General features: G+C 28.9%; 1 protein-coding gene across 1 annotated transcript in view; it reads right to left on the bottom strand.

Moving 5' to 3' along the window:
• The window catches only part of tefu (Serine/threonine-protein kinase tefu), a 297,692-nt gene that overhangs the window by 145,227 nt on the left and 125,387 nt on the right, over window positions 1-27,078 (bottom strand). Inside the window, exons 24-27 of the mRNA XM_075382004.1 lie at window positions 24,139-24,294; window positions 8,143-8,254; window positions 5,620-5,813; window positions 2,303-2,430 (exon numbers count right to left, since the gene is read on the bottom strand). Of these exons, the coding sequence (XP_075238119.1) occupies window positions 2,303-2,430; window positions 5,620-5,813; window positions 8,143-8,254; window positions 24,139-24,294 (590 nt within the window). The remainder of the gene's footprint in view (window positions 1-2,302; window positions 2,431-5,619; window positions 5,814-8,142; window positions 8,255-24,138; window positions 24,295-27,078) is intronic.

The raw sequence follows: 27,078 nt of genomic DNA, 5'->3' as shown, positions 1-27,078 counted from the left end.
TATACTTTAGAATGTTTCAATATGAGTTCTCTTGGTCACTCTGCAATCATGCAGTTGATAATCAACTTGTGCCCAGGTCCACTGGATCATCGCAGGCGTAAGTGTGGCAATAGCAGCAGTGATCCGTAGTCTTAAATGTACATCCAGGATTTTTTCACAGTAGACAATATTTTTAACATATCTCCATAGAAAAATGCCTAGGAGTCAAATCTGGGCTTCTCGAAGACCAAAGCCCAGGATCAACCCTACCAATCCAGTGATTAGGGAATCTTTCATTGAGAGCTTGTCGAACACTTAGGCCAAAGTGTGAGGGTGCACCATCTTGTTGAAACATTATAGCAACGTTACTTTCTTGTTCAATTTGGTTAACTTGTGGGAAAATGTACACTTGTAGCATGTCTAAATCCTTGTGCAGGCTCATGAAAAAAGAATGGGTCAATCACATGATCGGACATTAAACCGCACCACATGTATATTTTTAGGGAATCTACAACATACTTAATAATTTCATTGGATTGCTGAGATCCCCATATCTTACAATTATGCTGGCTGACACAACCACTGACATGAAAAGTTGTTTTATCCATAAACATAGCACATTTTAAAAATGTTTTGTCACCAATGTATTAAACATTTTATTTGTGAATTTATCACATTTAGGACAACCCATACGTTTAATTTGATTTTTAAGCTCAATTTTGTAAGCATGAAGGCGTAAACAGTAAACACTAATGCAACACATTTTGAATAGTTGTCTCGAATTCCTAACTGTAAAATTCAGTAATAAACTGATTTTAAGCTTCTTAAACAACTTTGACAAATACGCTCAACTGTTATTTCTTTCAGACCATCTGGGGGACTTTTCACTTCCATGTTGCTAGATTCCTTAAACTGCTCGTACCGCACAACTAATGCTGTTCGCATGAGGGGATCATTGCCATAAACACGTCGGAAAGTCTGTTGAACAGTTATATCTGATTTATACTCCACCAACCACACAACACACTTTACTTTCTGTTGGACTGTTGCCATTCCACTGACTGACAGTGGTGTTGAGCCGTTGTGTGCATGGGCTCAAGGTCACAGTTGATCATGTCAAAAAAAACTTGATAATATGTTGATTATTTTGTAGTTACAATTAATACTTTATCTCAATTACATAAGGAGATATGATTTTTTTTTATTGCTGCATCCTTTTTCAATGAATCTGTACTTAAATGTTTGATTATAAGTTATAAAAGTATTTGAAAATTCAAACTTTATTTTGCAATGTTTTTTTTTTTTAATAATTTCCTTGAAAACAATATCTCCAATAAGTTGCTATTAAGTCATTATTTATTTATTTTACATCATTATCGCATAACACCACATATTCAGAAATAATAACAATGTGGCAAGTATAGTCGCAAAATATACATAAACACAAAACATCAATGTCACAAACTAATACCAAAATTACAGTTATAATACACACTATTTCCAAACATACTCCAGTAGCATATTACAAATAAAGCAAAATTAAGGAAAATCTCCGTAAGATCTATCACACTTTTACATTTATTATCTTTGCCTGAGTAACCAGAAAATGATGAAGAAGGCGGACAACTACCGTTCATGCTTAAAGGTGGACGAAGAAGGTGAATTCGTCCACCAAAAAGCCCCACAAAACCCCTCCTAAATCCCTTCTCATTGGCTTTAATTTTAATATGTGGTCACAGCTTATTATAACGATATAAAATAGCATAATTTGGTACATATTCAAAGGAGGATGTCCTGTGCTTTAGACATCCAACTACATAATGGATTGGATATCCATTACAATAACTACTATACATTTCAAAGATCATCTATCACTATAAAATTATACATGATGCATCCATCTTCTCAATTTTAGTGTATTGTACACTTAAAATGCTTACAAAGTCATTTAATATCAATTTAAAGAATTTATGATCATTTTAAAAGTATAATTTGCAGATTACATATTTAGCATCGATAACATTTTATAACTATTTAAAGAAAGTACATTGGTTTTGGGAGTAAGTTCTTAAACTCATACATACAGACAGCAATACATATGATTTCATTTTGATTCAAACATTTCCTTATTATGGTGATACTTTTAAAATACCTATGAGCTGAAAACCATTAAAAATAGTAATGTTAAAAGAACAGATTTTACTATAATTGGTAAAAAAAAAATGATTGACTTAGATTATTTTAATCATAATCTGTACAGATATTAATTATTTAATCATTGTTTCATTGTAAATAATGATTAATTTAGAAATAATTAACTTACTGAAATTCAGGACTTAATGCTACATAGATGTCACTATAAAGCTGAAGTAGAATTTTTTCAATAACATCAGGCCGCTTTTCTGATAAATAAATTACCAAATGAATGTTACCTTCCTTAATTAATTTAACCTAGTGAAAATGAAAATGACATTTTATTACATGCTATTTAACTACTGCTTAACTTTATAAATAAATTAACAGACATTGTTTTATTTCAAATTTGCTGCTGTTGTTACAACTACTACTACTAATAATAATAATAAAATAATGAATGTATGTTAATTATCATAATCAAAAATGTTGCACGCTACCTGAATAAGACTATTGAAACTTACAGCCCTGCCCATGACTGAAAGAATTTTATATCATGTTTACTAAGTATAAGTTAGTGAGATGTGAAATGGTTTCTCATAATCCCTAAATCAAACATGCTGTTGGACAGTGTCATGCCAAACTCATTGAAATGTAGGAGGAATCAGCTCTAGATCTGACACCTTCACTCGTAGGATGAACATCTTTACACTTAAGAGAAAGCAACTCTGAAGTGTCTCTTGCATTTAAAGCAATTTACAATTTTCATATATAATTAAATATCTGTTATATATTCTAATTAGTAGATAGTTCAAACTGGAATATCACCAATGATTATTTTAGGTTTGCTCATGACTTATTGTAACTTCTTTTACTAATTTATTTTACTTTTTTTTAAATTATAATAAACAAACTTTACACTTTATTTTTTTCTAATAGCATTTATGACTGCGTGACTAGAGAAGGAGGTTTTTAGTGGGCGAGAGCCCTGCACTTGCCGGCAGAGCTTTCTCCTCCCCCTACAGAAAAAAATAAATAATAAAAAACAATATTTATGAAACTTTAATACTATAACATTACCTTACAACAGAAGAAAATACTCTATGGTCTAGGTTAAAAAAAAAAATTAGTATTATTATTCCAATTGATTTTATGATTTTTAAATAAATTTGATAAATTCTATTATCAACTATATAATTTTAATACAAGAAAAAAATCATTATAATTACTGGCTACGAAGAAAAATATGACTAGGAGGATGGATTTTCTTTCAGGAATATTCCAAATAGGAAAAGTAAGTCTGTGACTAGATTTCAACCATTAGATTCTTTAAATTTTCAAGATTTAATTTGTGTAACTTTATGTTAATGTTGAACTGTGTTAGGCTGTGATGAGGAATACCAGGTACTGTATCTCTTTCAGTTACCTGCTGGAAATTTTAAAAACGTTTCTGTTAAAGTTGTATGCAATTTATAAATAATTTAAAACAAATAAAAAGTGTTTGTGTATATATAATAATAACAATAATCCAATGTTGTATATATGCTTTTTTTCCAATTCTTTGGGAAAATTAAAGTATTGAGTAAATCAAAAAGATAAGAATAGCTTTATCTTTATTGTATTTTAAATGAGAAATCAAGACATAATATCGATCTCAATACTACGATAAATATACCATTTTTTATGGATTACCAAAGTTAAACTAATGCTAAAGTATATATAACTATATGTTGCTGATGTTTAGTTATGATACTGATAATTATTGAGATATACCGTGCCACATAAAATGGACATGGCCTCAATGCCACCTTAGTGATTTAATAAATGAGTTCTTCAGCAATGTTTTGCAAAACTTTACGATTCAAATTTTCCTCATTAGGTAGTTCTTGAGTAAATGAACTTTGAATGGGTTTAAATTTGTTATCTTTCAATGTTTTAAACAATGACCTTAGGCTTATGTCATGTTCTCATGCCACTATTCATGTTAGGCAATTGGGATTGTTCAATGAATTTTACTCAAATTTTTCTCAAATATTCACATTATATCTAACAATTTATTATCAATGATTGAAAATTTAAGACTCCTCAGATTTTATTTATCTATAACACTTCCAGTTTAATAATGTAAGTCTTGATTTTAATTTAACACAGCCTTACAACTTGCAAATTTTACTCTACATCAAACTTTATCATTAAAGCCTCTACTCATTAAGAAAGTGTTTCAAGTTCACAGTGTTATTTTGTAAATAATGTTACTAAACAAGATAGAAGCAATTAGTGAACTGGTTACTACACAAAATTATTAACTTAATTATTTGAACTGATCATAACAATTACTCAAGAGAAGTACCTAATTTAACAACAAAATAGTCTAAGGGAATACCCATAACCATGAAGTTAGCTTCAACTTAAACATGATAAGAAAATATTAACCCTCTATTAATTTAATATAGCCCTATATTAATTAAATTAAGATAGGGCTACTTTGGATTTGGTTACAAATGTTTATTCATTATAAATGATTTTAATTGCAGTTTTAAAAATTAATTTGAATAATTATTTGTTTCATTTTTAATTTTCATAACTGGTTTAATCTATTCACAAAAGAAGTCTAATTTTGTTACCTCAGCTGTTTGGTTGAGACATTGCAACAAATTTATTTCTTTTTTTTTCATAAATCTGCACTGGGCATTATAGTTTTTATTTAATCCCTTAAAGCCTCCATTTGCAGTCCATCTCCAAGCCAAAACTTTGAATAATTTACCAATAAAATATCCTGCAAGTTTTACATCTCTACCTAAAACAGTTTTAGGGGTTGCAATACTCTTGTTGTCTGTCTGTGTCTGTGCGTGTGAATGCATGTGTGTGTGTGTGTTTTAAATAAGCAATATTCTAAAATTGTTCCTGTGAAAGGCTAATGCAACTGGTAGTTAGTGTCACTTGTAAAACTTTTACTATGATACTAAATTTCATTTGAATTGTATTTTTATATTCAATTGTAATATTTAAAAATATCCAAATTAACAGGTAGAAATTTTGAATAAAGTTCATAAACATAAATAAGTTCTGTTTTCTAACCTCCACTGTTTATATTTAAACTAACCATAAATTAATATCATATTTAATAGCACCAATGTCATCTGTCATCAGTATTTCACAGTGAAAAATTAGCAAGCACAGCACGTTATTTAATGCAAGTTGAATGAATAAAATTTTGTTCAAAAAATCTATTTCTCAAGTTCAGTAAATTACAGTATTCTACTATTACAGTAATGTACAGCATTCAGGTAACATAACAAGTTCTAGATTCAATTCCAAATAAAGGGCTGGCTTTTATCAGAATGTTTCTTTTATTTAAAATTATACTAATTTAAAATTTAATATGACTCAAATACCACAAAAGTAACTTTGAGAACCCTCTTTTCCCAACAATAGTTTTAAAAAATAAATAAATAATAATAAAATAAATTTGTTGAAATTATAATGTAACTTTGTTAAATAGAATACCTGTAAATAATCAAAAATTTTGTTAACTGTTGAAAAACTGTACTGGATTTTTTCTGGATCAGGCAAAGAAATCAGAAAAGATCTATCCATAATAGAACAAAGTTTGAAGAGTTCTTCAGGATCATATAAATTTCTCAAAATATTCACAATTATTTCAGCTAGATGTACTGTCAATAATCTGTTTATATCATCTCCTGAAATATTAATGCTAATTAAAACCAAATAACTGCTTTATAAATTTCATTTAGAATAAATATCATGTATGCATGCATATATATCTTTATTTATATAATAAATATCTGGAATATTAATTTTATTCTAATAGCATACAGCTGAAACAATCAAAAAACAAAACAAAGATATTCAGTTTAATTTAACAGATACGAATTATGTTTTGTAATAAATGTAATTTATACAGTCAAAAAAATGGTAACTATATTAGTATAAAAATCTTAATGTTAAATTTAAAAAAAAAGTACTAAAACTACATTTACAATTTTCCCCCTTATGAGAAACAAGGCACACAGTAATCATTAAATGAAATGTGTCAATTGATGGCCTTCATTTACAGATAGTTGCTTTTTTTTGTTGAAACCATCTCCATTATTGGTTAATGTGATGTTTGAATGGTTAAAAGGAAATCTTGCAACATGGCCATCAAATAATCCGATTAAAGGTTTACCAAACATCCATCTTCTTCAAAGAAAAAAAGGCCAGTTACATAAAAATTACTGATCCATACCACACAGTTACATGTTCTAAGTACAGGTGTGCTGATATGGTTGTGGATCTGTTGATGAATTCTCAGAAACTACACCATAAAGCACTTGCATGTTTTAATAATGAACAATGAGGTCTATTCTCCATCGCCTACCAAGCCACCTCGATTTCTCTGGCAAGTGAACAATTATTTCTCTCCCATGAGCCTTTTTCTACAACACTGCAACAATAGTTCTGAAGTTTTCTAACCACTTCAATATCATGTTCTGTATCAGAACTTTGTCTTAAAGCAAACATTGGAATGAATATGAAACCTCTGCAGTATTGGCATGACTGAATCACCATTTTCAAAATATATTATAAAGCTTGGTGTACCACTTTGCCATTTCATGACTACTAAAATTCTATTAATTACCTAGTATAATGCAAATGCCCCAACTTTAACTAGTTGAAGTTGCAGCTAACTGATGTATATAAAATTGCTATCTCTGTTACACTAGACACCATTTTCTGCAACACCAACTCTTCTTCCATTCTCTCACCTTTACCTCTATTTGTTCTTCCAACAACCACTAAAACATCTTTCAAAAAAATTAGTGTACAAAGTACATCTTTCACACCATAGTGTTCATTATGCTTTTAAATCTCTAGCAACCTAGAATACTTAAGCAGCTATATTCCTAAATGACGCACTGTTCTTATTGTTTTAACAGTAATTTCATGCTAAAAAAAATAAATATTGCTCACATTTACTTGTCTTTTAACTGTTATTTATTGTTTATCTTTATTACCTTAAAGTTTTAGACTGATACCATTTAACATGAGAGATAATAAAATTAAAATCACATAAAATGTGACCTTATTGTTACTCAGATACCTAACACAGAATAAAACTGATCATGTATCATATTTATCTTGTTTTATGAATACATTTTTATCACTAATAATAAACACTTCCTTTCAAAAAAGTTAAAATGTAATCAAAACTAAATAAGAAACAGAATCTAAAAGCTATTATTGTTATCTGGTAGCAGATTCTGCGAAACTAGTTTAAAACTTACTATTTAACATTGATGTTAGTAAATCACTACACAATATTGTTTCCTTAATGCTAATTAAGTGTGAGCATTACCTTATTAAAGTAAAGGATGATTTTTTAGTCACTGATATTCAATTTTCCTCTGATGTCACCATTACAAATTTTTGTTCAGCATGTGACCGTTTCTCATCAATTGCTCTTTTATAATAGTGTCTATAATGATTTTCTGATAATATTTTCAATGAATAAATTTGCATTTAAGCTTTTTTGCATTTAAACTGTTTCAAGACATTTAACCACCATTAAATCAATATTAGAAAATGATGAAATTGTAGTCATCCTTATGTTAGTATCAACCTAATATCAAGGAACATGCAAAAAAATGTAACACTCCTAATCATGAATCAGTTTCAAAAGAAGTGATTAGAAAGAACAATCAATGTAAAGCCATGGAACAGCATGCTCACATCAAGCCAACTCAAATCAGAAATGGAATCAGCATTTTCAACTTCTACATTGTTTGCCGACAGCAAATATATGTGTGAGAAAAATGGTTCATGATAACTTTTAACCAAATAAAGCATGTAATGATCAGAATTTAGTATCGGAGTGGAGCATGCATGTGACCACAGTCTGTGTAGTTCAGAAAACAACTGCAACCAGTTTATGTGTTTGGGTCTGCTCTCAGAATTGTAAAATAAATCTGAAAGGAGATTCCTCAATGAAAGTGGTGACAGAAAAATGCACAATAAAATAATACCTACCCAAAAGATGCTGAACATTGATGAGTACTTCTTTATGATGAAACCCAGATACATCTGAACTATCACTTGATAAAGTTGATAAGATAAATATCATAACAGCAATATAACAGTCCTAAAACACACAAAAATATCCACAATTTTTTTTATTATTGATGACAGCAACTGGATACAAATAGATATAAAAAGTATCAATATTAAAAAAATTTTAATATTATGTTAAAAAACAGTACATATATTCTTAAGTTTACATCTGGTTCTGTGTCCTTAAAAATTATCATTTTATAAATATTATGTAAGGTTAATAACATTAATTTAGAGAAGTAACTATTAACTATTCAATATACTATTAACATTCAATATTAATATTTATTTATAATGTTTAACATACTTATTAATTAATTAATGATTAATATTTTTGTATTTACCTATACTATTAATATTTATCTGTTAATAAGCCTTTTACCTTGAAGGTTGGGTTAAAATTCTTTCTGTACACTATACATTTTTCACATCATATTCCCTCAGACAAGCTTTAAGATTATATGATGAATTAATTGTCCAAAAAAAATAGTGATAAATAAAAATATAGCGCGCAAGACCAATTTTTACAACATAATTATTTTACAAATAACTTTATCTGTGTTAAATAAAACATACAAGAATTTTTTTATTAGAAGTAATGAAAACATATGAATCAAACAGACATAACATGTAGTACAGATTGTTTACATACAGCATTACTGTTATCACACATATTAATAAGAGTTTCATATTAATAACACTGATAAACATAATTTTTGTTTCCTAACATGCAATAAATGATTTTAATCTGTTTTTTGATGCTGAAAACAAATATGAACTCGGAATCTTTCTATCATCCACCATTTTTGAAAAATTTTTAAATTTTAATTAAAGGATTTTTTTCATTTTTCAAAGTAAAGTTAGCATTTTAAGCTCCTATATTGTATTTTGTTAGCTTATTTTTTATTATTTAACTTTGTTAACGTAATTTGTAAGCTATAAATAAACAATACTAGACAAAGAATTAAATCATATCATAGTCACATATTATGACATCATATCTAATACTGAAGAGTTAGCCTTCATGAATAAGATTAATTGTGTCTGTGCAGGTCAAAACATGTAGCTGAAAACACAGCTGTGTTGTTTGTATTAAGAACTGGATTTCAGAATGAATTAATTTTGTTCATTGCTGTCTTAAGTTTGTTAACAGTGCAGTGTCATAATGCCTCAAAATTGTGTAAATGATGTGGATGCGTTTTATGTGGTGAGTTTACCGTAAAATCAAATAGAAAAAACATTACACCTTTAATCAAAAAAGCACATCATTTGCACTTTCAGTGTAAAATTGTTGATCAGGATAAAACGTGGGTTCCTCATATAATATGCACTAATTATTCTGTATATTTAAGAGGATGGCTGAAAGGTACACAGAAGCTTTGCCATTTGGTGTACCTATGGTTTGGTGTGAACCAAAGGATCATGTAACCGAATGTTACTTTTGTTTAACAAGTTTGTCTGGGATTTCTAAAAAATCTAAACATACAGTAGAATATCCTTCATTGCAATCTACAGGCCTGTACCTAACAGTGAAATTATTCCAGTTTCTGAGCCACCTGTGAATGTGTTTTGAAAGCAGCGATGAAGAATCAGGCAGTCAAGACTGCAAAGTTGGAATTTACTTCAAAAAAGTACAAAAATGTTGGGCTTTCAAAGCCAACAATAAAGAACTTTCTCAATACTTTATTGATGAAAATAATTTGGTTTATTGCACAAATATTGATGAGCTTATGTTACTTAGGACAAGTTCATAAACCTGAGGACTGGCGCCTTTTCATAGATTCAACCAAGTATAGTTTAAAAGTGGTTCTACTACACAACGGTAACAAATATCCTTCAGGACCAATTGCTTAAGGTATTAATTTGAAAGAGATATACGATGTGATGAGACGTTCTTGAAAAAATAAATTATAAAAAACATAGCTGGAACATATGTGGTGATTTGAAAGTTATACCTATTTTGCTAGGCATGCAGTTAGGCTATACGAAGTACATGTGTTTTCTTTGTGAATGGGACAGCCGAGCTAAGGATAAAAATTATGTTACCAAAGAGTGAAAGAAATGAGACAACTTAACTCCAAATGGGAAAAGTATTACTAATGAGCCCTTAGTTGAACCCAAAAAAAATACTTATACCCCCTCCCCATATCAAGCTAGGACTAATGAAAAATTTTGTAAAAGCAATAAAGAAGGATAGTCCCAGATTTTTGTACATCAGCAGAAATTTCCAAATGTAAGTGAAGGAAAAATTAAAGAAGGAATATTTGTTAGTCCTCAAATAAGAGTTAGTAGTCAAAGATGATGTATTTAACTCAATGTTAAATAATGTAGAAAGTGCAGCTTGGGCTTCATTTAAAGATGTTTGCAAACTTTTTCTCGGCAAACAAAAATCCAACAATTACCACAATGTTGTTAATCAACTTTTTCTTCATAAAATGCTATGGGATGTAATGTGTCTTTGGAAATACATTTCCCACTCACATCTGGATTTTTTCATGGACAACCTAAGAGACGTAAGTGACGAACATGGTGAACGTTTTCACCAAGACATTTCGGTAATGGAAAGCCCCTATAAAAGGAAAAGGAATACTAACATGCTAGCCGATTACTGTTGGACATTAATTCGGGCTGTGCCTGAGGCTATTTATAAAAGAAAAGCATCAGCAAAAACATTCTAACACAGGTATGGCCATACAAAATTATAAATTTTACAGATTTTAACTATATTTTCCCTTAATTTTTTTTTAAGCATAATTTATTTAAAACTAAGGGTGATAGAAATTTTCTATTTACAGATCTGTAATGTACACAAAAAAGCAATTCAAGAAATGATAGGTTTTTGTCTATCAGTGTAATAAGTTAAATAAAAGTTGGAATATACAGCTTATTCCATTTAACGTGATAATACATTAACAGATAATATTATCAAACTGTTAACTTCATCACCTTTTCCAGATACTTATCATTTGTATAATACACAGAAGAAAATATCCTGTTTAGCTTTCAATTGTCAAAATCACAATTATTTATTCACTAAGTGTCTAAGAATGATTAAACATTTCTATTATCTTAGTTATTTGTGCAAGCTGGGGCAATGATATTATGAGAAAGTAAGAATGAATCACAGTTTCACTAAAGGAATGGAATAGAAAGTTCAAATCACCCAACTCATTTTAGTATAAATTGCCCCTAACTTCATTTTTTCAACAGTATCACACATTTTAATAATCTAATACATGTGTTTTATCAATAAGTTTTGTTTTGGAAACCTCGAAGATTAACTGTGCTTACTAACTTTCTGTGAAGATTAACTTTAATGTTTATTACATTATGCTTGGAAATTAATTTTATTTATGGTGCAGTCTCTTGCATTTATTCCAAACTAGTAGACAAAATTTGTGCTTCAATATATTTTGTATTATTCTTTTGGTATGCACCAGCCATAAACTACAGTAAAAAAAAGAATACCTTATGGATATTAAAAAGAAAACCAATTCCTGGGCAAAGAGTAAAATAAAACCATTCTGAAATTTTAGGAACCAAAATTAAGGGTAAGCTTCATGATTTCTTATGGTTTTTGACCTGAAAAATTGAATAAAACAGGTTTCAGCCAGTAGTTTTCATGATATTTGTCGTAAAACAGAAAGATCTGTTGTCTGAACAAATTTTGTTAAGTTTGTAATACAAAATCTTCATTAAATGACTAATAAATGCATATAATCTATTATCAAAACTTGTAAAGAATTAAATTCTAAGAAAATTCATGTAAAACACCCCAATAAAAAACAAATTAAAAGTTCAAGAAATTTGATTTTATTGCTAATACTTACCATATAAACGAAGGGATTACACGGAAAAAGCATGTTTGCTTTCTTATTAAGTGCAATGATACAATAAAAAATGTATTCGTAGTGCAGGCGGCATCTGTTTTAAAATGGGCATACTTGGACCTTTTCTATGATTGTTAATTTTTATTTTAATCCTTCCAGAATATCATCAGAAATGATTATTTCATTATGCACCAACTGAAAAAGGTGTGCTTAAATTTTTATTGTACAAAATGTAAAAAAATTATAAAAATATCCATTTTTTTCTCCTATTTCCCTAGATAACTCAATAACTGTTCATTTTAGAGAAAAGATCGGAACAGAAAAAAGTTTTATAATTAAATTTTACAAACTATCATTAGTTGCAAAGTGAAATATACATATTGATGCAAAAATAGCAATAACTGTAAAAAAAAAGAAAAAAGAAACAAGATTTTTGGAAATTTTTTTCTAGTAATTATATTACACATAGGACTTCAGATATTCCTTCAAAGAACATTTTGATATGATAAAGCAACATGCCAAATTTCAAAAAAATCGTTCCAACAGTTTTTTCACAATAATTTTTGCAATTCAGATTTAAGAAAAAAATGTGATTTTTCCAAATTGTGTAGGGCCTGAAATAAAGTCTCTAGATACTTGAAAATTTAATCACATGTAAAAGAGCAGTCAAACTTTCAAATGCATTTTTAAATCTGTTTTAAAAAACAAAAAAAATGTTTAAATCTGTTTTTATTTTTTTAAATTATTGTTGTCTTGTAAGCTAAAAATTTCAAATATTATACTGGCAAACATGAATTACTCCTAAATATTGGCCTATGAATTTCTTGATAATAATTTATTCTAAAAGTTGCACAATGACGGTCAACTTTCATCAGTTACATCTCTAGAGATATTTAATGAATTGAAACTTTTCTTTTTTCTTTGAAGAAGCATCTTTCCTAGTACTTTTAAGCTGTGTTTTTTAAAATTAATATAGATAAAAATTTGTGAAGCTATTTAATTTATTTATAAGCAGAGAAATTACAAGTATGTTTGAAAAATTCTCTAGGCTCTCCTAATAAACTTTAAATTTTCCAAAATGCATTTGAAAGTTTGAATGCTCTTTTACATGTGATTAAATTTTCAAGTATCGAGAGATTTTATTTCAGGCCCAACACAATTTGGAAAAATCGCTTTTTTTCTGGATTGCAAAATTATTGTGCAAAAACTGTCAGACTGATTTTGCTTAAATTTGACATTGCTTTATCATATCAAAAAGTTCTTTGAGGGGAAAAATGAAGGTCCTATGTATAATATAATTATTAGAAAAAAATTCAAAAGAATTCTTTTTTTTTTTGGAGAATTATTGCTATTTTTGCATATAATATTGTATTTTTCGATTTCCAACCAATGATATTTTGTGTAAAATTTAATAACAAAACTTTTTTCTCTCTCAATCTTTTTTCTAAACTGAACAGTTATCGAGTTATCCAAGGAAAGGAGAAAAAATTAATATTTTTGCGATTTTTTTACATTTTGTTCAATAAAAATTTAAGTACACCTTTTTCAACTGGTGCAAAATGAAATAATCATTTCTGATGATACTCCAGAAGCATTAAAGTAAAAATTAGTGATCATATAGAAAAAGTCCAACCCAAAATAGATACTATCTGGACTACAAAGATAAAAATAAAATTAAGAAATTAATAAAATAAAAGTACTAGTGTTAATGTTTTCAGACAATAAAGTTTATGCATCTTTCTCAAATTCACTATAAAATTGAAAATTATGATTTTATGATTTCATAATTTACGATTTTTTATTATAATTACATGATTTATAAATTATGATTTCTTAAGTGGTAACACAGAAATCAACTGGCAAACAGCAAATTTTATGTTTTGTCATCAGTGCATTTGCATGTTGTGTGTTACTTTTGTGAATTATTTCCAGTACAGTGGAGTTTAATTAAGTATGTGTGTGTGTGTATGTGTTTTAATTGAAATCATGCTACAGCAATACCTTTGTTATTTTATGACAGGAATATGCCAACATGGTATTTATCTTGGAGGTGTGTGATAGAAATGAAACTTTTTTTTGTTCCTGCAGAATATTAAAAACGTTTTCCTACATGCAGAGTTCCAAATGCTAAAATAATTATTGGAACATTCGATATGCTATGAGAAACAGATACATTTCCCAGCATTACTGCTTATCATGACCATTCTGATGAAATCATCATTGGGGCTACTCAATGCAGTCTGTTAGTAAACCATACTTTTCCCGGTAGTTCAGTTTCCCAGTCTACAGTGTGGAAAACACTTTGTAACAAGCTGTATTCTTACCATAATCAGCAGGTAAAAAATTTTCAACCAAGAGATCCTACTCTTTGTTGGCAATATTGCACTTGGTTGAATATGAACCGCCGACTGCACGGGTTCATTTTATTTATTGAAGAGGCTCAGTTTACTTGGAACGACACCAATAACTTTCGCATCAAACACACTTGGGCAAAAGTCAAACCACACACAACAGTACAACATAATTTCCAACAATGATTTAGCATCAATGTGTGGTATGATCTAGTTTATCATTAGTTAAATGGACCATTCATTCTGCCATGAACATCTAAATTCCAACATTTATTTGGAATTCCTTAAGAAACAATTGCCACTGCTATTAGAAGATGTTCCACTAACATCAAGATACTGCATGTACCTTCAGAACAATGGTAAGCCTCCCCACTTCTCATATGTCATACAAGCATAATTAAATGAGTAATTTCCAATGTGATGGATTGGCCACAGCAAGCCACATTTTTGGCCACCAAGATCATCTGATCTAACACCATTAGATTTTTGCATTTGGGGCTGGTTGAAAAGTATTGTGTACAAGAGAAAAGTTCTTAAGCGTGAAAAGTGGTTGCTCATACTATAAATTAAGGAAAACCTTGCAGAATTGCAGAGAGCAAAACTAGCAATCTGAAAGTGTGGAGCCAAATGAACTGAAGTAGGGCAAATTTTTTAAATGTACTGTAAACTTTCTTAAATGTAACAATTACATTTTTATTTCTTTCCTCCCTATTGCTATAGGAGAGCTATAGCTATAGAAGGTAAAGTATGGTAATTGGTCCAATTTGGGAATATGCAGTTTTTACTGGATCTTTACATTTGACATCTAAGAAATCCAAAAATCAGATGGAAATTTTCCGGATGAATACAGTCATCTTTCTTTCTTTTTCTGTTTAGCATCCGGCACCAACTGTGTTGTAATGCCACAGTGAGGGGTAGAATTAAATAAATGAATAATATTTAAAGTTTAAAAATGTATTTAAAGTGGCCATGAGTACCGCCACACCCACGCAAATGAAATACAGTATGCACATGCGCTTTAGTTAGAATCAATGAATTAAATAAACAAAAAATATTATATTTAAATAAAATGATAAATATTTTTAATTAAGGTGTGAGTATATGCTGTGCATCAGAAAAAAGCAGCATGGCAGGAAAGTCCTACAACTATGTTGTCAGCTTTTTTTTTTTTAATTTTATCAAATGTATGTAACTTCATTTCCTGAAGTTGATAACATTTAAAATACAGGAAGTATTAGTAATAAATTCAAATTTCTTGAACTTGTATTTGTTTTCTATTGGGTTATTTTACATGAATTTTCTCAGAATTAATTATGTATAAGTTTTGATAATAAATTTTACGCATTTATTAGTTACTTAACAAGGATTTTGTACTACAAATGTAAAAATATGAGTTTTTTGACAATAATTTTTTTCAGTTTTACATTGGATATTATGAAAACTACTGGAGGTATGGTTCTGGAACCTCTTTTAAAAATCATAAGAAACCATCACGTTAATTTGGGTTCTTAGAATTTCAGAAAGGTTTTATTTCACTCTTTGCCCAGGAATCTAGGCAAAATCTTTTGCTAGTCATAATTCGCTACCAGAGTGTTTCTGGACTCATGTTTATATGAACTTTTTTCATTATTTTCACTGAGGAGAATAAGCTCAGAACTGCCATTAACACTATGTGAATCACCCTGTAAATCAATGAAATACTTCTAGTTTTAGACACTTTGAAAAACTTTGATGATATCAAATATGGTTAAAAACAAAGTAAAAACTTCAACTTCAAAAGAAATCACATAGTGAAATCAACATTAGAACTGTAGTTCATGTCTGCAAACAAGATAAGTGCTTGAATAGTATTTTCTTAAGATAAAAAGCTGAAAAACTTACAATGAAATTTGTAAAAATAATTTTTTTGCTTCAAAGAGTTGGTTTCACTATTATAAATAAAAGTATTATTTATAAATTTACGTATGGTGAACAAAAAGGCACTTATTCACAACAGCAATATTCACTTATAAACTGCATGATTATTTCTTGATACCGTTCAGCTGTGATGGTCTTCAAAAAAAAGATAGTTCTGACAATTCTCTGATGAGATACACCACACCACATTCGGGTGAAGTCAACCTAATTTTTTGCCAATGTAATGGCTATTCATGGAAAACATATGGGTTCTCTGAAGACCATATTCTGTAATTTTGACTGTTAACATATCCTCTAAGATGAAACCAAGCTTCATTGCTGAAAAACAACCTTGTCTAGAACAGATACGTTATTTTGAATAAAACTTTTAAACCATCAACAGTACGGCATTAGTTTCTTTTTTATCTGGTTCTTGGAGCTGATGACTTACATTAATTTAGTACGAAAGCAATTTTAGAACTTTAGTAGCCTGATGAACACTTCCGTAAGGTAGCCCAATCTGGTTAAAAAAGTTTTTAAAGAGACTTTATTGGAGAACAAAGAAGTATTTCATTTATCGTCTGCAGACTGTCATAAGTTAAAACACTTGGACAGCCGGTACACTTACAGTCATGCACATTACCTGTATCCAGACAACAATTAAATAAACGACATATAGCGAATTTGTTTGGCACATTAGCATCTGGAAAAGCATTTAAAAAATTTTCTTGAAAATTACTTTGTGTACTATTTCAACTCACAGTAATTCACAACAATAAAGACACGTTCTTGTGTAAAAGACATTGCTGCTGGGACTAAACAAACTGCTTGGTGCCATGCCCATTGTTGTTTGGTGGTGTGGTTTAGCAATGCTACCATAACTAATCTGTCACACAAAAAATTACCCTAATTAAAATATCTTTTTCAAATTTAACTGTCATTCCTATAAGGCAAAAAATTTTGGGTTGCGCGACTTTACAATCACTCTGTATAATGTATTGTTGCATGTAAATAATAAAATTTTTATAAACAAAATCAGGTGATGATAATAATAGCAAGTTGCTATTCTGACTTGCAACAAACCACTATCCTATTCAAGTGATATGGCAAAGAAAGGGCAGGAAAAAGAACCAATAATAATCTATTTAATTATAAGCAATTTTATTAATCACTAACAATACAAACAGGCTATAAATATAAATTGTAATTCAATTGCAGCACACTGATTTGATAGATCAAGTAAGAATTTATAGCTTTTTTGTGTTCTATCATAATTTAATATTTATTCTACTTTTTATACAACAAGATGGAGCATGTTTCTGCTAAAAATAAAACTTCAAGTTCCTTCAAAGGAAAAAGGTATAGTTATGTAAACTTAAAGAAAAATTAATTAAAATTTCATGTGAACAGCAACAATTTGGTTTATCTACAGAAAAGTGCAAAAGAAAGCTTTAGAAAAATCTTTTTACTGACTTTTTGAAGAAAAGTATGGTATTACTTTTGTTTGCATGATGGGAATATGTATATATATATATCCAAATACTTCATTAACATTTTGACTGTTGTGTTAACAAAATTTGAAATTCTATGAAATATAAACCACTAGAACACAGTAATTAAAGAAATTAAACTTACTATAATTATTTCCAATAACCGGATTTTGCAGTATCCCACATCTTCAGTTGGTATTAAATTATAAATTTATAAAAATTAAAACATATTACAGTACTGGCCAGCAAAATTACATGTAAACTTATAATAACATCATTAAAAAGTATGTTTTAATATAATAGATATAGAATTTAATTCCATTGAACATACAGGATGCCAAGAAAACTGATTGGAAATGAATATGTTTAGTTTAACTTATTAATTAGAGTTTAATTATTATGTTTTGGTAGTTTATATTTCATGTACGTATATATATATATATTTTTTTTTTTAATTTCTACTAACAAAAACCATCTAGTACAGAATTTTGAGAGAAAACATATCTTACCTTAATTTTATCATGACAGTAATTTCATAGGATCTTGCATCCTCAGTCGTGACTGAATTATTTAATTAAACTGCATATTAAATAAAGATATTAAAATGTTAAAAAAGAAAGTAAAATAAACCTTGCACATGGTGTAATGTTTGTTACATTACTGTAATATTACAGTGAAAACTCATGTTAATTTATTATATGAGTGGTGCTATCTGTTGCTGTTTTTGTAAGATTATCTCCTTCAAACACTGTCTGATGGTTTATCAAATCAAAATTTTGTTTGAATTTATATAAGTAATTTTTTCAAATATTTATAATCTTTTGTTATCTTTATTTATTTTTTAATATTTCTAAAGTTGAATTAATATCAGAAATAAAATGTTTATTGTTTATTAGATGATCTGCCATATTAGATAAACCTAATTTACTATTTTGTAATTTCTACAGTGTACAAAAAATCTAGTTTTAAATGATCTACTTCTTTTTCGTATACAAATACCACCACAATCATTACATTTAATTTCATAAATTTCATACAGATTGTTTATTTTATTATTATTTTAGTTAAATATTTTATTGTGAAGTTATTAGGTTTGTATGTTGGTTTAAATATTTCTTTATTGTAAGTTTTAGTAATTTGTTCAATGATATTATTAGCGTGTAAACAGTTTATATATATTTTCACATTTTTGTGTCTTATGTATTTTTTGTAATGTTATTTTGTTTTGATAGTTGTTTTTTATAAATATTACTAGCTGACCCTAAATAAAACATTACAGAATTCACAAAATTTAACCTTTCACTTAACCCCCTGTTCCCTTTCCCTATTCCCCCTTTTTTATATATTTCCTTTCTACCTTTTTTCTTTTCCCCCAATTTCTGTTTTTTCCTCCTTTTCCAATTTTCCTTTTCTTTTTTATTTTTCCCTTTCTACCATTTTCCTGCATGTAAATTCATCCAGTAGTTTTTTAGTCTATAGCAGACACACATATGAACTTTGCCTTATTTATATATATATATATATATAGTCTGTTTGTATATTTCTTTGTTTGTTTTGTACCACCTAGCGGATATAGTTTTTGTAAAAATATTTGTTTTCACGCAACTAATAAATATTCTGAATATAAGCCAAATTGGACCGTAAATACAATTTTTCAAAATATCTTAAATCTAGCGCCACCTATTGGGTCCAAACTAATTTAGAAATCATCGTGGGTATCACACAACTCACCAAATTTTCATCACAATTAGATGAATGTCAGGAGCACATACTGAATAAACAAACATTAATTTATATATATATAAGATTAATTAACGTAGCATCATATACATTTTCAATTGATATATGTTTTATGTTTATTTTTTTAAACATCATAATCATAGGTTATTTTTTAATTTTTCTTTGTTATTATGGGTGTACTGGATTGCTCTATTAATCATATTTGTATGTACATGGTTCATTTTAGTATTTTTAATTTTAACAGTTTTAATATCTTTTGAAAAAATGCAGTTTAATTAAATGAATTCAATTATGACTAAGGATGCGGGATACCACTAAAGTACTTTCATTATAAAATTAAGGTAAGATTATCCTATCTTAATATTCTATACTAGATGGTTTAGAATGTAATATATATATATATATATATATATATATATATATATGCACACCTGAATGTGAGGCTATCAACATAGCCTCACATTTCATTTAATTTTGTATATGTGTATTTTTCAAATATGCTAATGCAGTGAGTCACAGTGATGAGGGAGTTTAAACTTGATACTTGCATGTAGGGTCTACTTGTTAATTAAACATATGTAGTGCATTGTACTCTGAAAATCTGACTGTCAAATAGTGAGGATGTCAGAAACGAAAAGTCTATCTTCTTGCGCAGAATTGTGCAAGTTTTATAAATTTTCAGCATGATAAGGTTGGCTATGAAATTTTTCCTTGCAATCACTAAAAATCAAAAGAAGTACATTGGTGCAAAAACTTTCTGGATACATAAATATAAATATTCCATAAAATACAGGGTTATCATAAAAGAATGGTGAGGTTTTGAACATGGTTTAAATTAAAACAGAATTACTTACAGTTTATGTTTTTATTTTTCAAATTTGTCATCTCGAACATTTTTTTACATAATTAATAAATTTCAATATGTGCGCCCTTAGTCGTTCGACAAATGTCCAAACGATACTCAACTTCTCTCCAAACATTAGTTAACATTTCTTTGTTAATGGTTGTCATTGCTTCATTAATCCTGTTTTTTAAGTGATTTAGGTGGCGAATGTTTTATGTATAAACAACGCTTTTGATGTACCCCCACAAGAAAAAATCGCAAGGTGTCAGGTCTGGACTCCTTGGATGCCAAAGTATGGGTCCTTGCCGGCCTATCCATCGATCTCCAAATTTTTCGTTCAAAGCGTCCGTGACCAATGCATTGAAGTGAGGGGGAGCACCATCTTGTTGGAAATGAAGTTGATGAATGTTTTTGAGTTCATCCAGCTGAGGAAAGCAATAATTGGTTAACATGTCAAGATATACAACTCAATTAATTGGTTTTTCAGCAAAGAAGAAAGGCCCTATTACACGATTTTTCATCACACCACACCAAACATTAACTTTAGGCAAATCGCGTTGTTTCTCAATAAGTGCGTGTGGGTTTTCAGAGCCCCATATTTGTGAATTGTGTCTGTTAACACATCTATTCACATGGAATGTAGCTTCGTCTATAAAAATTATATCATCTAAAAATGATTCATTTTCACTTATATTCTGTTCGACATTTCAACAGCGAAATTGTAATGTTTTACAACAATCATCGGGTTTCAATTCCTGCAGTATCTGGATTTTGTAAGAGTGTAATTTAAGTTTTTTATGTAAAACTTTGTGAACTGTTGATTTTGGAATACCTAATTCGACGCTTCGATGGGGGATGGACTTCCCAAGACTTCTAATTGCCAATTGTCTAATTAGTTCAACCATTTCGTCTGGTTCACTTGGTCTGCCGGTTGATTTCTGTTTCTTAGCCGATCCAGTTTCTTCGAACTGTTTGAACCAATGTGTTATGTTATTTTTGTGTGGTGGAGCTCTTCCGAATTCACATCGAAACACACGTTGAACTAAAATTATGGATTTTAATTCAGCCATCAATAAAACACACTTTGCTTTGTCTTTATCCGCAACAACAATACAAGAACTGACGTTGTGGTTACAACTGCTGATAAACAAACTTTTGGGTTGGAGGCTTTCAGGGATACCAATATAACATCTAGAAATTTCACTACAATCTTCCTATGAATTACTGAAACCGCACCATTCTTTTATGATAACCCTGTATTATTAAAAGAAAAAGACAAAACTTATGATCTTTCACTGATGGCTAATGCCAATTAAATTACTGCTTGTTTTGAAAGTTATTCATACTACAATTAAGAAAGGAGAGAAATCAGTTTTAATTAGCAGAAGAAATAGTAAAACAGAGAAACTAATTTCTTATAAGTTGTTTAACCAGAAAACTTCTTAAAAATGATTGAAAAGATATGATTATTAAAATACAATATAACAACTAAATTGAATATGCACAATCATTAAGAATTGGACAAAGTGATTGTGGAAATGACAAACAAGAGAGATAAAACAAATTCTTGAAGGAGGTAGATTGATCTAGCTGGGAAAAATTATGTCTATGGTGGATGTGTGCATTTGACTGGCCTTTAAGTTTTATTGATAACAGACAGTAACTGAAAGACTAATAAAAACCATGATTTAAGGTAAAATTAACTCATTTCAATTGTCTCTAGATGAAAACAGTATACTCAAGAGTTAATTGTTAAAGCTTTCTAAGAAGTCAACAATAAATTGGTACTGAGACAATGACAAGTTCATAATCAGATAATGAAAATGGTGATCAATCTAGTAACAATGAAAATTAATGCACAAGATTAGAAAAATAAATTCAACGTTTTTTTTAAGACACAGATTAATCAATTTTACAAATAAATATGTTTAGCTTGTGTGCCCGTGTGTGTGTGCCCGTGTGTGTGTGTGTGCGCACGCACACACACACACACACACCATATTTTTATATGGCAAATATATCTTATAAATATGTCAAAGTAATAAAGAACTGTATATTTGAAGAATAGATGCAGAAAACTTTACTTCAAAACTGAGATAATCTAAACACGAGGAGGTAGATGTTTTGCAATTTGTATAAAAGAGATATTCATAGTACAGATATAAAATTAAAGATGTTACAATTATTAGATTAGATTATACACTAAAATACAAACAATAATAGCCCACATTTGCACTATCATAACCTTTCCTTATTTAAATTACACAAGCTGTTTTTACAGATATGAAAATATGACGTATGCATACACAACATTCAAATTAATGCCAACACCAGTAATAATATTCTACCAATATTATTCGAACATACAGAAGAAAAGGGCAACATCACAAGTACCAAGGCAACACAACAAGATGGTAATCTGAACAATTGTTAACGTGAATTCACAAAATATACCCCAAATTTACAGATAAGAACAAAAACGGTAAACAAACAAATCTTCTTGACTTTACAATCATAAAAAAAAATTTAGAAGAACACTTTCATAATATACAGAAAACTAAAAAAAAACAACCATCCAAATTCGCGTAAACTACCTGCTGCTAAAAATAGCAGCCACAGACTTTTAACAAATCCATGTCACCTGAAGACCATGTATACTGTACAACTTAACACTAAACACTTTCTACTCACAAACACTTACAACAACATACTTGCAGACTTAAATAAATAAAATGAACAAACATAAATAACAAAACAAAAAATACCTCACTAAATTACACAAACTGAGACTTCAAGGAAATCTCATAAATTTAAAAAATCTGGATATTCAGTGACCTTCAAAATCTGCAAACTTAGTGGCCTTTACTGGATAAACAAAATAAATCATTGTGCATAAACACAATCGCCAAACAAACACAGTGCTTGTTGTGATTTATGTAAATTTAACTGCTCAATGTTCTAAATATTCTATAAACAAAATTCAGCTTCAAATGAAACTAAAATGAACATTAAAAAGCCATACATAGTTAACAGAGTCTACCTAACTGAATGATTAATCATATTTAATTTTTGTCTAGTTAATATATGCAATTATAAAATGATGATAGTGTAATATTGGAATAAGGTTTCGATACTAAAATAATAATAATAAGCATAATGACATATGGATTATATCATATTTCTATAATTGTGTGTAGTTAAATCTAAACATACAATTAGATTTTTGGTTTGAATATAAGTAAAAGTTTAGATTTATAATAATAAAGTATTGTAATAATAACTTTTACCTTTCCTCTTTACTTATTCTGCATCCTGTCTTTCAGAAATTAAATAGTGGAAAATGGGCTGACTTTTACAATAAACCTGCAATGTTTGGGAAACAATAGCTAGGGTAAAAACAATCTGTGGGTTTATCTGTTAAGTCCAACTAGTGGTATTACTTGTTGAAGTTTAAGATTAGTAAATACACAGATACAAGTTTTATTTCCACCTGGGGTGTATGAAGCAGTAGTGGCATTGCTAACATTAAAGAGGAGGGGATAGTGCACAGTGATATGATATTGTAGATAACAAGAAGCCAGATACTTTGTTGCATGTGCTTGTGCTGATATTACTCGTGTCTCCCCTTCAGTTCAGGAATCGATCCCCACACTGCGTGTCAATTGAACTTTCCAACACTGACAAGTAATACTGATTCAATTTGACTATATATTCAATAATTATATTAATTAATGCAAATTAAAAATAACAACTATCAAAATTACCTTAATCAAATCACTGCGACTTATCTGCAATTTATTTGTAACTTCTTCAAACAAATTCATATTATTTCTATAAAGAAGTACAGGAACTACTGAATGTTTCCACTTTAAGTAAAATTCTTTTTCAGATGAACAATTCATCAAAGTCCATGGAAAATCCTGAAAAATAATAATACAGTGAAATAAAATAAATATAATCCTGTATAACGTATGCTTAGCTTGTACCATTATTCTGATAAAGGTAGTAAAACATTAACCTTAGCCAAACACTGTAAATAAAATTTATTGTAAAGCAAAAGAGAATAATAATCTGATATGGAGTTGACTAACGCTTTTTAATTTTTAATATGAAATTGAAAATTTCATTAATCGTGGCCCTGTTCACAACAGTTTATGACTATTTTCAACATTACACAAAAAAATTCATTAAATTCATTCTAAAATATAACTGTGATAACCTATTTACCAGTGTATTAACTTCTCAATGTTAAAGTTTTAAGAAATAAATATATTTAACAATTTATTTGTGATTACTATTATTAATACAAACATTCATTAGTAATCGCTCATAAAATCTTGTTAAAATTATTGTTTAAAAATTCATCAACAAAATAATACCTTATTTATGAGTAAATTTTTTTGTCTTCTTTTTGAAAGAAATTTTATATTGTGGGCAAGGCTTGTAATAAAATTTGAGAAGCATACATGTGGCTTAATTTTTTTATATAAAGGGTAAGATGATGAGCAGTTAATCTAAAATGTTTTATTCTGTTTGATAATTGTGCTAGAAAAGGTTTCACAAAAGAATTCTCAGTTTTGAGGGAACAAGAAATGATATAAACAGTTAGGCAACTAATTAACTTCTTAACAGATGTTAAGAATCTGTTAAGAATTTTGAAAGTGGTTCTCTTTTGTTAGCAAGACATGTTGCTCATAGTATTTTCTTTTGAAATTTGAAAAGATATAGAGTACGGCTGGTTGCCCAAATAACAATACCATACATAAGAACAGATAGATTTTATGTATGCATTTACTATTTCTCAGACTTCCAGGCTGGTTTAGTAGTTAACTTGTCGCAAACCACTTATTTAACAGCTGATTTTTGAAGTTGAAGGTTCAAAACCTAGTAAAAGTTAGTAGCTTTTATACGGTTTTAAATACTAGACTATGGATACTCATGTACTTTGGTGGTTGGAATTCAATTAACCACATGTCTCAAGACTGGCCTGAGTCTGTACAAGACTACACATCATTCTCATCTCATTAAGCTATGGAGTGAGGTTACTTATTGCTCACTAGTTGAACAGATTGCAATGTATACTTTAGGAAAATAAAAATTTACATTTTACAGAGATTAATTAATTTGTGAGGGCAATGTGATATCCAGTTTTATGGATATCTCCCAAAAATTTGCGGTTTTTCAAAGGATTCCAAAACAAATTAAATTTAAGGCATATCATAAAATGTAAAGATAATAAATTATTTTATTTGCAAGTATTTCATTTTTTTTTTTTTTTTATTTATAATCAGACTATCTAATAAGATGCAGCAACTACAGGCTCCACAATATTTTTCGAAACAAGACTCTTCTAAAGTCTACATAGTTTAATTCTATAATTTATATCAAAAACCATCAATGGAATAACTTAACACGATTTAATATCTTAGATGTAGTCACATCTCATCCAGTAAATTTAAAATCACTTAAAGAGGATGTAGCAGATGATCTTACTTTATTTACAGACGCGTTTCAAAAAATAATGAAGGAAATTATTAGTTTTAAAGGGGGAAATAATGACCGAATTGACATTTGGGAACCAATGATTTAAAGCAACGTTTAAAAAGTAATTTAATTTTCTACAATAATCAGAGTTCAGTTCATTCATAAATCTTTTTTAAAATAGTTCAGAATGTTTACAATTTAGAAATTGGTTTAGAAATAAATTTATAATTTATTGTCAAATAACCTATTTACTATTTTCTTAAATATTTTTTTATAGTTTTTGACACATTTAAAAATTCACTATTTGAGTTGAGTTATATACAATAATTATTAGTACAGAGCTGATACAGGTCTTGAAAAGATATATTTTAGAAAGATTATTATATATATATGTAGTAGTAGAAATTTGCCAGCTGAAGCACAAACTTTAATGAATTGAATTAATGAATTTTGAACTGTCAGTGTCTTCACTGTGTGAACTGGGTTTGAACTGATTATGAATATCTAAAAACCAATTTCTAGATTTTTTGAAATTCCAAGTTTCAAGGCTTAATATTGATTTTTAACATTTTTTTGAAACACTGTTATTTTTTTAATTTATCAGTAGGAAATATAGAAATCAACCTGATTCTTTGGTGAATATGATCTTCATATCAATAAACCAATTTTTAGATTTTTGAAATTCTGCCTTGAAAGGAAATGAAGAAAGGTAAAAAATGTTGAACAATGATCATAAATTTTCCCAATCCCGACTATAGTAAATGAGATATTCAGTAGATTTGAACTTGCAAATACTCCTCAGATAAATATTTAAAAACTCTTTTTGGGGGTTTTTTATTCTGATTTTTTTAAGGAGTGCAAAGGTATATGACACTGCGGCTCAACCAACATAACTACTGCCACCATTACTGTATGTGTGACTGGATGCACCTGCCTCCAGTTACTTGATTAAAAAACGTGAAATAAAATGACTGACTGCTAACAGGAAATGTAAGTAATCATATAGCGTGGGCGAAGCTGTGATGGGGAGCTAGTATATATATATATATATATATATATATATATATATATATTTGATTATATTAAATAAGCCACCTAGTACAGAATATTGAGGTAAGACATATCCTACCTTAATTTTTCATGAAAGTACTTTCACAGGATCCTGCATCTTCAGACATAATTGAAAAAAAGTATTTTTTCACAGGATCCTGTGAAAGTAC

The sequence above is a fragment of the Lycorma delicatula genome, chromosome 1, assembly GCF_047948215.1.
Source record: "Lycorma delicatula isolate Av1 chromosome 1, ASM4794821v1, whole genome shotgun sequence".
In the NCBI taxonomy this organism is placed as follows: Eukaryota; Metazoa; Arthropoda; class Insecta; order Hemiptera; family Fulgoridae; genus Lycorma; species Lycorma delicatula.
The sequence above is the reverse complement of the archived record's forward strand: the minus strand, read 5'-3'. Positions and strand labels throughout refer to the sequence as shown.